Source organism: Jaculus jaculus, chromosome 6, assembly GCF_020740685.1.
Source record: "Jaculus jaculus isolate mJacJac1 chromosome 6, mJacJac1.mat.Y.cur, whole genome shotgun sequence".
Classification (NCBI taxonomy): Eukaryota; Metazoa; Chordata; class Mammalia; order Rodentia; family Dipodidae; genus Jaculus; species Jaculus jaculus.
The window spans coordinates 162,400,948-162,417,116 of NC_059107.1; the positions used below are offsets into that span (position 1 = coordinate 162,400,948).

The 16,169-nt window shown below is 44.1% G+C and overlaps 1 protein-coding gene across 3 annotated transcripts in view; it reads left to right on the forward strand.

The window, feature by feature from the left end:
* The window catches only part of Atxn10 (ataxin 10), a 166,907-nt gene that overhangs the window by 33,582 nt on the left and 117,156 nt on the right, over positions 1-16,169 (forward strand). For all 3 annotated transcript variants that reach the window (XM_045152030.1, XM_045152028.1, XM_045152029.1), the window contains exons 4-5: positions 6,483-6,579; positions 9,572-9,730. In XM_045152030.1, the coding sequence (XP_045007965.1) occupies positions 6,483-6,579; positions 9,572-9,730 (256 nt within the window). The remainder of the gene's footprint in view (positions 1-6,482; positions 6,580-9,571; positions 9,731-16,169) is intronic.

The window sequence follows — 16,169 nt, forward strand, 5'->3', positions numbered from 1 at the left end:
GGTACTCCAGGGCTCTAGCTACTGCAAACGATTTCCAGACACATGCGCCACCTTGATCATCTGGCTTACGTGGGACCTGGAGAATCAAACCTGAGTCTTTAGGCTTCCCAGGCAAGTGCCTTAACCATTAAAATATCTCTCCAGTCCAATTTATATATTTTTTAAAAAATATTTTTATTTATTTATTTAGTTAGTTATTTGAGACAGAGAGAGGAGAGGAGAGGGACAAAAAGAATGGGCACACCAGGTCCTCTAGCCACTGCAAACAAACTCCAGACACGTGTTACCATGTGCATCTTGCTTACATGGGATCTGGAGAATCAAACTTGAATCCTAAGGCTTTGCAGAAAAGTGCCTTAATTGCTAAGCCTTCTCTTCAGCCTGGCTTTTATTTATTATCTTTGGCAGAATTTTTTTGTTTTATTAGAATACTTAAAAAATAATTTATAGCTGGGCATGGTGGTGCGTGCCTTTAATCCCAGTACTCATAAGGCAGAGGTAGGAGGATCACTGTGAGTTCGAGGCTACCCTGAGACTACATAATGAATTCCAGGTCAGCCTGGGCTAGAGGGAGACCCTACCTTGAGCCCCCCTCCCAAAATCATGTATTTATTTATTTATTGAGAGAGAGAGAGAGAGCAAGCGTGAGAGAGGCTAATAGAGAGAATGGGTATGCCAGGGCCTCTAGCCACTGCAAACAAACTCCATGAGCCATCTTGTGCATGTGGTTTATTTGGGTCCCGGGGAATTGGACCTAGGTGCTTAGGCTTCTCAGGCAAGATCCTTAATTGTTAAACCATCTCAACAGCTCTCCCCCCCACCACTTTTTTTTGAGGTAGGGTCTCCCTCTAGCCCAGGCTGACCTGGAATTAGTATCAGGCTGGTCGTGAACTTACAGTGATCCTCCTACTTCAGCATCCTGAGTATTGGGATTAAAGGCATGTGCCATCACTCCTAGGAGAGAGAGAGAGTGAGGAAGGACGGGTGTGCCACTTTGTGCATCTGGCTTTATATGGGCACTGGGGAATTGAACTCTGGTAATCAGGCTTTGCAGGCAAGTGCCTTAACAGCTGAGCCATCTCACCAGCTCCCTATTGGCTTTTTTTTGGCCTGTAAAATTTTAGATGTTTGGGCTGGAGAAATGGCTTAGTGGTTAAGTGCTTGCCTGTGAAGCCTAAGGACCCCGGTTCGAGGCTCAATTGCCCAGGACCCACTTTAGCCAGATGCACAAGGGGCCGCATGCATCTGTAGTTCGTTTGCAGTGGCTGGAGGCCATGGTACACCCATTCTCGCCCTCTCCCTGTCCCTCTCCCTCTCTCTCTCTGTCTGCCTCTTTCTCTCTCTGTCGTTCTCAAATAAATAAATAAATGAACAAAAAATTTTTTAGATGTTTGAGTATTAATTTTCTAAAATATTCAGTGAAAACATAAATACCTTTAAAAATTCTTACTTATTTGAGAAAAGGTTAGCACTTTTCTGTATAAACACTTAGGCATTTATTGAAGACTGATTTTGAAAAACTGAAAAAAGTAGATAAAAGAAAAATAATAGCTACAGGCTGTACGGCACACTTAATTTTTAAAAGTTGTATGTTTTTCAGTTTTTGTATATGTGTAGGTATGAATGTGTACATGTAGTTGTTTTTTTTTTTTTTTTTTTTTGGTTTTTCGAGGTAGGGTCTTACTCTAGCCCAGGCTGACCTGGAATTCACTATGGAGTCTCAGGGTGGCCTTGAACTCACAGTGATCCTTCTACCTCTGCCTCCCGAGGGCTGGGATTAAAGGCGTGCGCCACCATGCCCAGCTACATGTAGTTTTTTATTCAGTGTCTTTAATTCAGTTTTGAGGTGCTTGGTGCACTTTTTTTTTTTTGCATGTGTTTTCCTATTTTGCCTGTGTATGTGTGTGCATGTGTGTATGTTTTTGTATGAATGTAGGGATACATGTGTGTACACATGTGTGTATGTGTTTTTGTATGCATGTGGGGGTACATGTGTGTGCACATGTGTATGTATTTTGTGTGTGTGTGTGTGCACATGTATAGGTGAGAGGTCAATGTCAGGCATCTTCCTTGATTGCACTCCCCTTCATTTACTGAGACAAGGTTTCTCTGTGAACCCAGAGCTTGCCCACTCAGTTAGCCCAGCTTGCCAGATTGCCCTGAGGATCTGCTATGTCTGCCTCCTGAGCACGGGGGTTACAGGCCGGCTGCCATACCCCTGGTTGATGCGGCTGGTGGGATCCAGACTTTGGTCCTCCCACTTTCATGGCATCTCCGCACCCTATTCGCATACTTTGAAGGTTTCAGTGTTTTGGGGTGTTTGGCCACAGTTTTGCAGTTTTTCTTTGAGGTTTGCTGTGGGAAAGGGCACAATGAAGAATTAGCATCTGCCGCCTTCCCTTGCTCCTCACCCCTCTACCTTTGATGGCGGGAGCCAGCAGCCAGCAGCATTGTTGCTGGCAGTCTGCCCAGCGCTACTTGTAAGCTCCAGGAGAGAGAGGAGCATGGTCTTCTCTGGAGCCATGGGTAGCCCCTCTTCTAGGCAAGCAGAGACCTGACAGCCAGTTTGCTTGCCCCGAAAACGTCTTCTGTAGGAGTTTCTTCCTTTAATTGGTTAAAATCTTCCGAGTCACCTCAAGGTCTCATGTTGTTTTCACCTTCTTCCATTAGCTTGGACTCCTACTGGGGCCAAGAGGCTTCTCTTGTGTGTGCCAGACCCGTTCTACTGCATGTAGGCTTTATGATTCTGGGCAAGTTGAGGGAACTTTGTGAGCTTTGGAAATGGGGATTCTGTTAATACCCACTTCATAAGGTTGTTATGAGGTTTAAAGGAGATGATATAGCCTGAATACATTGTCCATACTAGACACTACCCAGGGGGTTTGTCTCACTTGTGTTGTGTTGTCTTGTTACTGGGGCTTCAATGTTGGGTTCAGTTCCTCAGCACTGCTCCATTTCTCTCCTGCCTGTGGCCCTTTGTACTTATTTTAAAAGTAGCTAGCTCACAGGGTGGGCACTGGCTGGCACTTTGTCAGTTTAAATGGCAGTGGCAGAGTGAGGCCATGGGCGGCACACTGGATTGATAGTTAAGGGCTGCATCTTATGCAAGATGGCTGGAGCTGGGGTAGGGACGAGGCCAGTTGACTTAAACTTTAGAGTCCAGACCTTCTAGTATACCAAAAGATAAAGGGCAGAGATTCAGCCAGCTGGCCCAGAGATGTCAACGCAGAGTAGGATATTCCCTAAATGCTTCAGAGTCCTTGAATGGTGTTTGGATGAGCTCCTACTGGCTGTAAGGCCGTGCGCAGCAGGAGTGATCTCTTTGCTTCTCCTTTACTGTTCTGGAGAGATGAGGTGCATTACCTGCTTTTGAGTGACAGTCAAGGAAGAGTCTATGTGCCACACTTGAGAGGGACCCAGAGCGTGCCAGTGACTACCTGGTGACTACTCATATTGGTCTGGCTGTCTTCCAGCCTCATCAGCTCCAAGTTTATCATACACTCTGCTGCGATACTGGACCTGGATGTTCTGTAAACTCATTGCTCCTTTGCTGGCTGTTAGCTTTGGCCATGTGGGAAATTGGGCTTCTGGAAGAGAGGACTAGGTTGTCTTTCCTTAGTAACTGTCTTGATTTGTAGGGAGCTCCAGGTAATTGCACTTCCTGCCCATGTTGCATTAGACCACAGTTACCTGCCTTGTTCTTCCCATAGATCCTGTGTCTCTCAGTTTCCTGGTTCTCATACTAGAGCCTCTTCCCCTTAGGCCTCCATTTGTGAGGCCAGTAGCTGCTTCCTGTGCTCAGTCTTTCTGTGACCTTAAGATCACCTTTTGGTTTGATTTCTTATGTTATATTTGGTTAAAATAGCTAGCCTGATTTCAGTTTACCTGAGTTGGTCTTGGCTGGTTAAGCTGTTATTATTTTGTGAGGCTAGTGCTTAATGTCACTTCTCTCATTCCCACAGGTCCTTCTTTTCTTCTCTCCACTCACTCTGCCATTGCAAGTCTCCCTCCCTCCCTTCCCCTTCCTCCCTCCCTTCTTCCTTTCCTCCCTCCTTCCCTGCCTCCCTTCCTTTCTTCCCAGGCTGGCATCAAGCTTGTGATCTTCCTGTCGCCATTCTCAAGTGCTGGGACGACAGGCATTCGGACAGGAAGGTCGCATGTAAGGAGTCACTGTTGCAGGGCTTAGGTTAGTGCACTGACTAGTAAGACGTAATGAGAATGCCGGAGAAAGCAGGAGTTACAGGTAGATGCAGCCTCCACTCCCAGGCCTGCAGTCATGGGGTAGGGTGTAGCTGTGGCTCACTGGGTACTAGAGAAGGCACTGAGTGGAGTATGCTGGGATCTACTCTCTGGTGCAAGGGGACCTTGTGAATTTCCTGAGGAAGTGTAGGTTGTCAGCATTGCTGATGCTGCACTGCAGAACTGAGCCTGGACATGCGAGGAGGGAACCCTTAGCAGATGACAACCGGGGTGGCAGGTTGACTGCAGAGATGCCTTTGAGGGATCTGCCCTTATTTTCACCGAGCAGACAGTTTATCTGGAGCTGGGAGGCAAAGTTAAGACCTGGTAGCCACTCAAGAATGTTTGAGATGTGTCCTGTGTCACCACTCATGCACCCTCGGGACCTTGAGCTTCTCTGCACTGCATCCTCACCACCTGCTGCGCTGCGTTCTTTCTCCTTGTTGTTTGGTTGGTTGGTTTTCCAAGGTGGGGTCTCGCTGTGGCCCAGGCTGACCTGGAATTCACTATGTAGTCTCAGGCTGTCCTCGAACTCATGGTGATCCTCCAACCTCTGCTTCCTGAGTGCTGGGATTAAAGGTGTACGCCACCATGCCTGACTAAATTTTTATACTTTTTAAAGTGGTATCTTAGCTTAGTTTTGTCAGAAATGACTAAACTTTTCCCCAAAATGTCTGTACCATGCTGCATTCCTGCCTTCAGTAGATGCCAGTTTCTGTTGGCTCCTTTCCCTCCAGCATTTGGCATTGTTGTTCTTCTGAAGTTTTGGCCAATATTTTGCAGTTTTATAGGGTGAACTATTCCAAATGTTAGTTTCTTATTAAGTCTTACTCAGATCTTTCATATGTCTATCCATCCATCCATCCATTTATCTGTCTGTCTATTATCTATCTAGCAGGGTCTCACTCTAGTATAAGATGACCTAAAATTCATGGTGATTCTCCTACCTCAGTCTCCTGAGTGCTGGGATTAACCTGTCTGGCTTATGTGGATATTCTGTGTGTTTCTTCTAGAAGTTGTTGAGAAAGGGATTTTTTAACTGTGCTTCTTGTCAGCTATTCTCTTCTTCATTAATCAGTTTCTCTTTACATTTGGTAGCATATTATTGGGTGCATTCCCATTTACAATTGGCATATGTTCCTGATAAGTTATTCTGTAATGACTAAAACTTGTTCTATTATTTTGTTTTGTCTTTTTAAACATTTATTTTATTTTATGAGAGAGAGATTGAGATTGAGAGAGGGATGGAGAGAATGGGCATGCCAGGGTCATTCAGCCATTGCAGACAAACTCCAGAATGCATGTGCCATTTTATGCATCTTACTTACATGGGTCCTGGGGAATTGAACGTGGCTCCTTTGGCCTTGCAGGCAAGTGCCTTAACCTCTAAGCCAACTCTCCAGCCCTTACTTTATTTTTGAGTCAGGATCTAACTCTAGCCCAGACTGAACAAGAACTTACTATGTATCCCCAGATGGCTCAAATTTAGGGTGATCCTCCTATATCAACCTCTCCCAAGTTCTGGGATTATAGGCATGAGCCACTGTGCCTTCTGTGGAGTGAGACTTTTATATTAAAATAACAAAAACAGGGCTGGAGAGATAGCTCAGCAGTTAAGGGACTTGCTTGCCTGCAAAGCCTAAAGGCCTAGGTTAAATTCCACAGTACCCCTGTAAAGCCAGATGTACAGAATGGCACATGCATCTGGAGTGTGTTTGCAGCAGCTGGAGGCCTTGGCATGCCCATCCTCTCTCTGTCTGCCTCTCTTCTTTCTCTCTCTGCTTGCAAATAAAAATAATAAAATCCAAAAACATGAACTTCTATTAATAATATGAGAGACTTCTTTTCTTTCGTTTCCTTTCCGTTTCCTTTCCGTTTCCTTTCCGTTTCCTTTCCCTTTCCCTTCCCTTTCCCTTTCCCTTTCCCTTTCCCTTTCCCTTTCCCTTTCCCTTTCCCTTTCCCTTTCCCTTTCCCTTTCTTTTCCTTTTCCTTGCCTTTGCCTTCACCTTCCCCTTCCCCACCCTTCTCTTCTCTTTTTCCCAAGGTAGGGTCTCTCTCTAGCCCAGGCTGAACTGGAGTTCACTCTGTGGTCCTAGGCTAGCCTCGAACTCACAGTGATCCTCCTACCTCAGGCTTCTAAGTGCTGGAATTAAAGGCGTGCACTACCACACCTGGCTTGAGATTTATTACGCTGTATTTATTTATTGTGTCTAATCCAGTGTCTTTATTTCCGGTACTGCTAGCTTTTCGCTGTGGCCTGCAGTTTTTAGGCAACATTGCCTCACGGAATGAAGATTCCCAGTCCATTGTTTGGATCCATGCCTTCCCAGAGCTCTTCATGTGAGTGTGTTGAGATGTTTTTTCTAATTTATGTAAATATGTGATTACAGTAGCATTTATGTGGAGTTTGGAAAGAGGAAAACAAAGCTGTGGTGATAGAATTCAGGCAGTGCATCATCTTTGTTGGGTGGCAGCAGGTAGGCGCGTATGGGTGAGGGGAGGGAGGAGACTGCCCTGCCAGTGTTCTGTGTCTTGCTCTGGGTGTTATTTCCATGATGTGTGCATGTCTGAACATTCTTTGAGCTTTGTACTAGGATGTATGATCCTTGACTACATGTTACATTACAGTTGGGGCTGGGGAGATCGCTCACTGGGTAGAGTGCTTGCTATGCAAGCATGAGGACCTGAGTTCAGAACCTGCATGTAAAACGCCGGAGATGGTGGTCTGTTGCTGTAATTCCAGTGCTGGGGAGGCAGAGATAGGGAGTCCCTGGGGCTTACTGGCTAGCTAGTCTGAGTTGGTGAGCTTTAGGTTCAAGCCTGTCTCAAAGAACCAGGTGGAGGACTGAGATCCCCAGCATTGATGTGCTGGGATTAGGAAAACTGCGATTGACATCTAGCTCACAGAGTCTCTCAGGATGCCTATAGGAGGGTGTGTGTGTGTATATATGTGCTTATATACATTAAAAATCTTTTTGTTTAATAATAACTGAGCTTGGGTAGAAGAAATAACAAGATTCAAGACACAGTCACACACATTCCTTTTTGTGAGGACTCACTCCCATACAACATTGATGGACTCACGCCTGCTGTGTTACGGTCGGGTGATTGGCGTACAGCATAACTTAGGTAAAGACATCGTCCCACAGGTTACGTGCTTTAGTTAGAGAAGTAAAGAAACAGCAAATGCATGTAGCGTAGAACTGTATATTAGGATAAATTCAAGGCATAATAGATAAACATAGTAGAGGCCCTTGAACAGATAGTAGTCCTAATAGTTATGTGATACTTTTATATTTTCTCATTTGATTTCTACAAAACCTCTATGAGATAATTGGAGAAAACTACTGAAGGAAGTTATGTGATCTGCATTTATGAGACAGATAAAACCACATTTAAACTCCAGTTTTGGCATTGTGCCCTTGGACAGGTGAATTTAACAGTTATTCATCTGTAAACCATGGAAATAACTCCTTAGACAAGTATTGTGAAGTGGAGTTTTGTTTGCTTGCTTGCTTTGCTTTTGAGATAGGGTCTTCCTGTGCATCCAGTCTGATCTGGGACTCAGTACCCCAGTTGTTCATAAACTCAACTCACCATCCTTCTGCCTCAGCCTCTTGAGTGCTGGTTTGTAGGCATTTACTGCCACACCTGGCTGTGAAGTTTAAGTAGGGAAATCCTGTGGTGAGAGGCATGAGCCAGGCTGTAACTGCTAGTCAATAAGTTATTGACCTTACTACGGTCATGTAGCTGAAAGAAGAGCTAGGAGTTACATTAAATTTCTTCTGTTCTTCAGACTTGATTATTTAAGAAATGCTTTTAGTCTTTTTTAAAAAAATACTTTATTTATTTATTTGAGAGGAAGTGACAGGGAAAGAGGCAGAGAGAGAATCAGAGAGGGAAAATGGGTGCACTAGGATCTACAGTCACTGCAAACAAACACCAGCACATGTGCCACTCTGTGCATCTGACTTAGGTACTGGGAGGGTCTTAACTTCCGGTCCTTAGGTTTTGTAGGCAAGCACTTAACCTCTGACTCATCTTTCCATCCCCCATTTTTTTTTAAATTTTTATTTATTTATTTGAGAGCGACAGACACAGAGAGAAAGACAGATAGAGGGAGAGAGAGAATGGGCGCGCCAGGGCTTCCATCCTCTGCAAACGAACTCCAGACGCGTGCGTCCCCTTGTGCATCTGGCTAACGTGGGACCTGGGGAACCGAGCCTCGAACCAGGGTCCTTAGGCTTCACAGGCAAGCGCTTAACCGCTAAGCCATCTCTCCAGCCCCATCCCCCATTTTTTAACCTATTGTTATTTTTTGTAATAAGAATGAGCATCTTTAATACTTTACACATGTGATCTTTTTATTTTTATTTATTTAAAAAATATTTTTATTTATTTCTGAGAGGGAAAGATGAAGGGGGGGGGAGAGAACATGAATATGTGCACCAGGGCTTCCAGCCACTGCAACCGAACTCCAGATGCGTGCGCCCCCTTGTGCATCTGGCTTATGTGGGTCCTGAGGAATCAAACCGAGGTCTTTTGGCTTCACAGGCAAGTGCCGTAACCGCTAAGCCATCTCTCCAGCCCCAATCTTTTTTATTTTTAATCAATTTTTTTTAGCTTTTTGCTTCTGAGTAGTAAGTCAACTGTCATTTTTTTTCAAATTTTTTTTTTATTTATTTGAGAGCAGTAGAGAGAGAGAGGGAGGGAGGGAGGGATGGAGGGAGGGAGGGAGAGAGAGAGAGAGGGAGAGAATGGGCACACCAGGACCTCAAACAAACTCAAGATGCGTGTACCACCTTGTGCATCTGGCTTATGTGGGTCCTGGGGAATTGAGCCTCAAACCAGGGTCCTTAGGCTTTAGAGGTAAGTGCTTAACCGTTTAGTCATCTCTCCAGCCCTCAACTGTAATATTGTTATTGTGACCTAATATTATGTTTGCTATTTTTTTTAATGAGAGAGAGAGATTGGTGTGCTAGGGCCTCCAGCCACTGCAATCAAAGTCCAGATGCGTGTGCCACCTTGTGCACATGTGCAACCTTGCACGTGTGCCACCTTGTGCTTCTGGTTTACCTGGGATCAGGGGAGTCGAACATGGGTCCTTAGGCTTCACAGGCAAGCGCCTTAACCATTAAGCCATCTTTCCAGCCCTGTGTTTGCTATTTTTATAGAAAATAGTATACTGGTTTTAAAACATTCTAAATTTTCATCAAATCCTTACAAATATCATTGTGTACTGAACTGCCATTGGTCACTCTTACTGGTAGGTGATGATCATATTTTGTCATATTGCTAAATTGGACTAAAACCTCACTTCTGTCTTTGGAAGGTCTTGCTTAAATCATCCAGACAAGAAAATTGTCGCCTACTCTTCAATGATTTTGTTCACATGTCTTAATCCTAGAAGAATGAAGGACCTGGAAGAAAATCTTAATATTGCAATTAATGTCATAGAAGCTCACCAAAAGCAGCCAGAGTCAGAGTGGCTGTAAGTATTGTGCTAGAAATCTGACTGCTGAACGGCGTCTGTTCCCTTCCCTATGGAGGTTTTATTATTTTATTGAGACAGGTGCTTGCTATGTTGGCCTATTTTTTTTTAATGTGTGTATTTATGAGTGTGTATGTTCATGTGTTGGGTGCGTGTATGCATCCACACACACTCAGAGGACAAGCTTGGGTGTTGTTCCTCAGGAATGCTGGTCTCCTTTTTTGAGATAGAATCTCTCACTGGCCTGGAGCCCACCAGTTAAGCTAGATTGGCTACCCAACAATCTCCAGGGATCTGTCTGTGTCCACCTCCCCAGTGCTGTTAAGACAAATGTGTACCACCAAGGCTGGCATTTCCTGTGGGTTCTGTCTGGGGAAAGGCAAATCACTTTACCAGCTGAGCCATCTCCCTGTTCCTACCATTTGCGCTTGCCTGTGGTAGGTACTAGGGAGCTAAATCTGGACTTTGTACAGACTTGGCACTGAGTTACACAGTCAGCCCTCTTGTAGAAGTTTTAAGTAAAAACTTGAATTAGTTGGGCATGGTGGCACACACCTTTAATCCCAGCACTTGGGAGGTAGGGGTAGGAGGAGCGCTGTGCGTTGGAGGCCAGCCTGGACTACAGAGCGAGTTCCAGGTCAGCCTGGACTAGAGTAAGACTCTACCTCAAAAAAGAAACAAAAAAAGTCTTGAATTATTATTGAACCCTAAAGTTTAACATATGGTTGACAAAGCTAGTGTTTTTGTGCAGAATCTGGAGGATTTGTAGAAGAGGTAAAGTTAGAGTTGGACTTTGATATATAGGAGAGTTTTAAGATAGTAAGGGGGGGGGAAGACAGTCTTGGCATATGAGAGAGAGGCTGATCTGGCTCTCTTGTTCATTGTGTAAATGAGATACCTGTTGCTGTTCACAATATGCCCCCAAACAGATGGCCTGATTTCTTTCTGATTGTTTTTAAAAATCTCTTTCTTTTTTCCCTCCCCTCCCTTTCCCTCCCCTCCCTTTCCCTCCCCTCCCTTTCCCTCCCCTCCCTTTCCCTCCCCTCCCTTTCCCTCCCCTCCCCTCCCCTCCCCTCCCCTCCCCTCCCCTCCCCTCCCCTCCCCTCCCCTCCCCTCCCCTCCCCTCCCCTCCCCTCCCTTCCCCTCCCCTCCCCTTTCCCCTTGAGTTTTTTTGAGCTTGGTCTTTTGGGAATTCTCTCAACTTCTTGAGTCTTGTAGTTTTTTTTTTTTTTTTTAATTTGGGAAGTTTTCATGTATTATCTGCTTAAATACTTTAAAACCCTATATTCTTTTTTCTTTCCTTCTGGGTCTCCATGTAAGGTACCCACAGGCCAAGGTAGAGCCATGTTTGCTGTGACCAGTAAAGACAGAAAATTAGATGAGCAATTGATAGGTTTAGACAGTTTGTTACTTAAATGGACACAGAGACAAGAGCCAAAGGGGCCGGTTGCCTGTGGTCCTGGTCCCACACACCTGCAGTGGCTGGGTAATTCTGATTTGTGTAGAACCCATTGCCAAGACTGCATGAAGCTGCTTTCTGTTCACAGAGACTGTAGCAGAAGCTGCTTACTTCATGAGCTGTTCCTTCCATCAGAATGTATTTTACAATAGCCTGTCTTAGGAAGGACCTCAGGTCTCCTATCTTTTCTTGTTCTAGGGACCATCACAAGCAGTTCAGCCAAGATTCAGCTGAGCTGATGTGTTTGGCCTATGTGAGTGGATATGTGTAGTTACCAAGGCATTGTGGAGGTTTCTCTAGACTCTGAAGATATCAATGTTGTGTTTTGTTGTTCCACAGGTACTTTAATCTCTATTCAGTAGTTTTTATTCTTTAGCATTCATTTCCATTTTTCATGTCAACAGTAATAATTCATAGAATTCTGGTATTGTTTTTACTATATCAGGTTAGTAGGATTGTCTCTTACATTCTTGACATCAGCGATTTGAGTTTTTCTTTTTGTCCTGGGCAGTACAGCTAAAAGTTTATCTGTTATATCCCTCCTCCTGCTGTCTGTGTTGGTGCCCAGAGACGGAAGCTAGATCCTTGGCGTGGGCTCTCCTTTCAGGCCAGGCATTTCAGCGTCTCTCCCTGTGCGCACTGCTCTCTGTCCTTGACGTCTCGCTATGCTCTGCTTCTTCCCAAGTCATGTGCTACTTTCCCTAGGAGTTCTTGAACCCCCTGGTTATTGAAGAGTTGATTTAATTTCCACTTATTTCTCTCTTTCCTAAATTTCCTCTTAATGATCTTTAGTTTCACTCAATTTCAGGTAAATACCCTTTGTATGAATGTTTTTGGTTTTCTGAGGTAGGGTCTCATTCTCTAGCTCAGGCTGACCTGGAATTCACTATGTAGTCTCAGGGTGGCCTTGAACTCATGGTGATCCTCCTACCCTGCCTCCCAAGTGCTGAGATTAAAGGTGTGTACCCCACGCTTGGCTTTAATTTAAGATTAAAAAAAAATTAAGTCATTTTCGTATGTGCATGTTCACTTGTGTGTGTGCATGCCAGTAGAAGCTAGCAGTGGATGTCAGTTGTCTTCCTCTATCATTTTTCAGCTTACGTGTAGAGCTCCCTCTGCTGCAGCTAGCATAGCTGACCAGTGAGACCCTTTGTGTCTCCATTTCCCTAGCTGTGGGATTACCAGTGCACACTTTCATACCAAACATTTTTTTGTGGGTTCTGGGGGTCTGCATTCAGGTTTTCATACTTGAATAATAAGTACTTTATCCACTGAGCTATTTCCCCATTTTTATTTTTACTTTTAACTTTCTTTTTTTTTCAAGGTAGGGTCTCACTCTAGCTCAGGCTGACCTGGAATTCACTATGGAGTCCAGGGTGGCCTTGAACTCAGGGCAGACCTCCTACCCCTGCTTCCCGAGTATTGGGATTAAAGGCGTGCACCTCCATGCCCGACTCTTAGTTTTAACTTTTATTGACAACTTTTATAAGTATAGACAATAAAACTATGATAATCCCCTCCCTCTGCTCCCATTCCCCCCTTATCTCATTCTTTAAAAGTTATTGAAGCTATTTTTGGCCCACCACATGGTTTGTCTTAGAGAATGTTCTATGTACATTTTAAAAGGTGTGTTTTGTTGGGGTGTTTCATTAATTTCTTTCTACGTACCCCCTTTTGGTTTTTCGGTGTGCATCGCCATGCACCGCCTTCCTACCCTCCTGGCCCCCTTTTTGAACAGTCTTGCCTTGTAGCTCCAGCTGGCTTTAATCCTCCTACCTCAGCTTCTCAAGTGCTGAGGGTACAGGTGTGTGCAGCCCTGTCAGCCTCCCTTTCAATACTCTAGTATTTGGCAGTTTTGTTCCACTTATTTTCAGGATCTGTTAAAGTACACATACATAGAAATACATGTTTACAGGGCTGGTGAGATGACTCAGTGGTTAAGGCGCTTGCCTGTAAAACCTAACAGTCAGGGTTCAGTTCCCCAGTATCCATGTAAAGCTGGATGCACAAAGTGATATATGCTTCTGAAGTTTGTTTGCAGTGGCTAGAGACCCAGGTGTGCCTATATATGCTCTCTCTCTCTGCTTGCAAATAAATGAATGAAAATATCTAGAAATACATGTTTACTATTATTACTACTTACTTATGTATTGATCCTTTTTTCTTTATAAAACTTGTCAAAAGTTTTACTGTTTGGGTCTAGAGAGATAACTCAGTTGTTAAGATGCTTGCTTTGCAAGCATAGGACCTGGGTTTCACCCCCAGTACAATGTGAAGGCCGGATGAGTGGCTGTAATCTGAGAAGGTAGATCCGGGCGCTAGATGGCCAGCCAGGGAAGCTCAGGACCTGCCAGGCAGGCACTTGACTGACCGAGCCACCTCCTTGGCTCTGCATTTTATTTTTGTTCCCATTTTAGTAGTCGTCTTCTGTTTACCTAGGTGTTTCTATGGGTGTGTTCTCAAAGTGGGCATTATGTTTAGGCTGTGGGTGGCCTTTTGTGGTGGGACTTAAGAGTTGTCTCTGATCCCACTTGCAGTCTTAGGTGAGGTTTAAACCTTTTTAGTTTTGGCTTCTTGATGTGCACTATTACTATGTTGAAGTTCTATTTAAGTTTAAAATTATCTGCTTTTCTGAACATTATTGGTACATGAAAATACTCGTTTTTGGTGGGGGGTTTCGAGGTAGGGTCTCACTCTGGTCCAGGCTGACCTGGAATTAACTCTGTCATCTCAGGGTGGCCTTGAACTCATGGCAATCCTCCTACCTCTGCCTTCTGAGTGCTGGGATTAAAGGTGTGTGCCACCATGCCCGGCTAATACTGTGTTTTTGACTTGGAACATATCCCTCAATATACAAATATGGCCTTTGAATTAGTATCAGCTAGATGAGTTATTACAGTGGGCTTACTTGAACATGTTTAATTGTTTTAATTTTTAAATATTTTATTTACTTGCATGGGGTATCTTAACTGCTTGGAATAAGGGGTAAGGTCATAATGAGAAAAGTACAAAGCTGGCTTCAGAGTATCTCAGAAGCTTCCAAAGGTAATTAGATAGAATTAAGATAGGAGAAAATGGGAATTAGTAGTAGTCAGCTGCTCTTTTCTGCAGACCAGGTTCTGTATTTGGTAAATAGTGAGATGACAAACCGTACGTTGACCTCCAAAACATTATGTTTATTGTTAGGTCTGAACTGAATCCTGACCATTGGAGCATGCTTCCTCCTGCCCTTCTGATGGCTGACAGAGCTCCAACTGTATGATCTCAGAAGTCATTTCTCTCATTTCTTTCTCTTTATTCTTAGAAAGGACAGATGTATTAATAGCTCTGGGTCTTTTTGTTTGGATATACTGGAGTAACAGGAAGGTGTAGGTGAGAAAGTTTGGCACTGTATTCAGTTTGAATTATTGGAATAGTGTCTTTCTAAAACTGCTTCTTTTATTTACAGGTGTGAAAGCTGCTTTCAAGTCTTTAGATAATCTTCTGTGAATCCAGGGTTCTATTTTGAGTTCATCTAAATCTGACAGGAAATGAACATTGGCTTGTTAGAAGAGCCCACGTGAGTCAAAATGAAATAACACAGGAGAGAAGATAGGAGGGAGCACTTCTTGCTTATCTTGTGTGAAGGAGCTTTCCATGTGCCATCTTGCTCTCGTGTGATTTCTGTCTTGTGAGTTGTACTGTACCACCACATACATAAAGATGGTGGCTTCTTGGCAGGCAGGATGGAAAGCTATACCAAATTCAAAGACTTATCACTTTTACTATTACGCATATTACCTCTGTTTTTTTGGGGTGGGGTGGGGTTTCACACTAGTCCAGGCTGAGCTGAAACTTATTCTGTAGCCCCAGGCTGGCCTCAAACTCACAAAGATCCTGCTATCACAGCCTCCTGAGTTCTGGGATTAAAGGCGTACACCACCGTGCCTGGCTGTGACACACACTGTAATGACTGGTTTTTAGAGTGAGAGGTCTGTTTCAAAGGAGAGACATGAGCTCTCAGTTTTGGTCCTTTAGGATAAACTTTGGTTATTCGTTCTGTTGCTGCGGTGTTTCATTTTTGAGGTGGGGTCTCACTGTAGCCCAGGCCGAGCTGGAATTCACTGTGTGGCCTCAAGCTGGCCTGGGACTTACAGTGATCCTTCCTCCCTCTGCCTCCCGAGTGCTGCCGTCATCATACTATGGATGAACTTATACCTTATTTCTTTCTTTCTTTGTTTTTGAGGTAGGGTCTCACTCTAGCTCAGGTTGACCTGGAATTCACTATGTAGTCTCAGGGTGACCTTAAACTCATGGTGATCCTCCTACCTCTGCCTCCCAAATTCTGGGATTAATGGTGTATACCACCACGCCCAGCTGAATTTGTACCTAATTTCTGTAGAAAAATGAATTTATAACTGAGTAAAGCATTATTTCCGGTTTATTTTTGGTTTATCTAATTGACTTATTTTGCATGAGAAATGTTCATTTCCATACTGTCTTGTTTGTAGGGATGTTTCCTGCTTAATGCATACACACATTACTGTCCACCTAAGTAAAAAACATCAGAAGGGGAACACAATAATCTTCCTTCTTGTTCACTGAATTTTGTTCCCCACAGCTTCTGTGGTGTCCCAGTTCCATAGCGCTTAATGCATTTGCATCCATTAGACTGTGGGTTCCCTGGTGGCAAGATTAGTATTGCTGTTGGATCTTTAACAGGATAGCTCTGGTGGTGTGTGAAACATGTTAGTTTCAATCCTGTGACTCAGTCACTTAAGAACAGTTCAATAGCATGTACACAAAGGGATTCACTGGCTTCTACAACTAGAGTCCTGGGATCATTGGGTTTAGCCACAGGGGCCAAATCACTGATCAGAGTTCCCTGAGCACTGGTGATATTTTCCTTCATGCAGTTTCTCTTAAGTTCTTTTCCCTCTGATGTAAGTGTTCTCTCCTCACACTTCTCCCAGGGATATACAAAACTCTTCTTTATCCTCT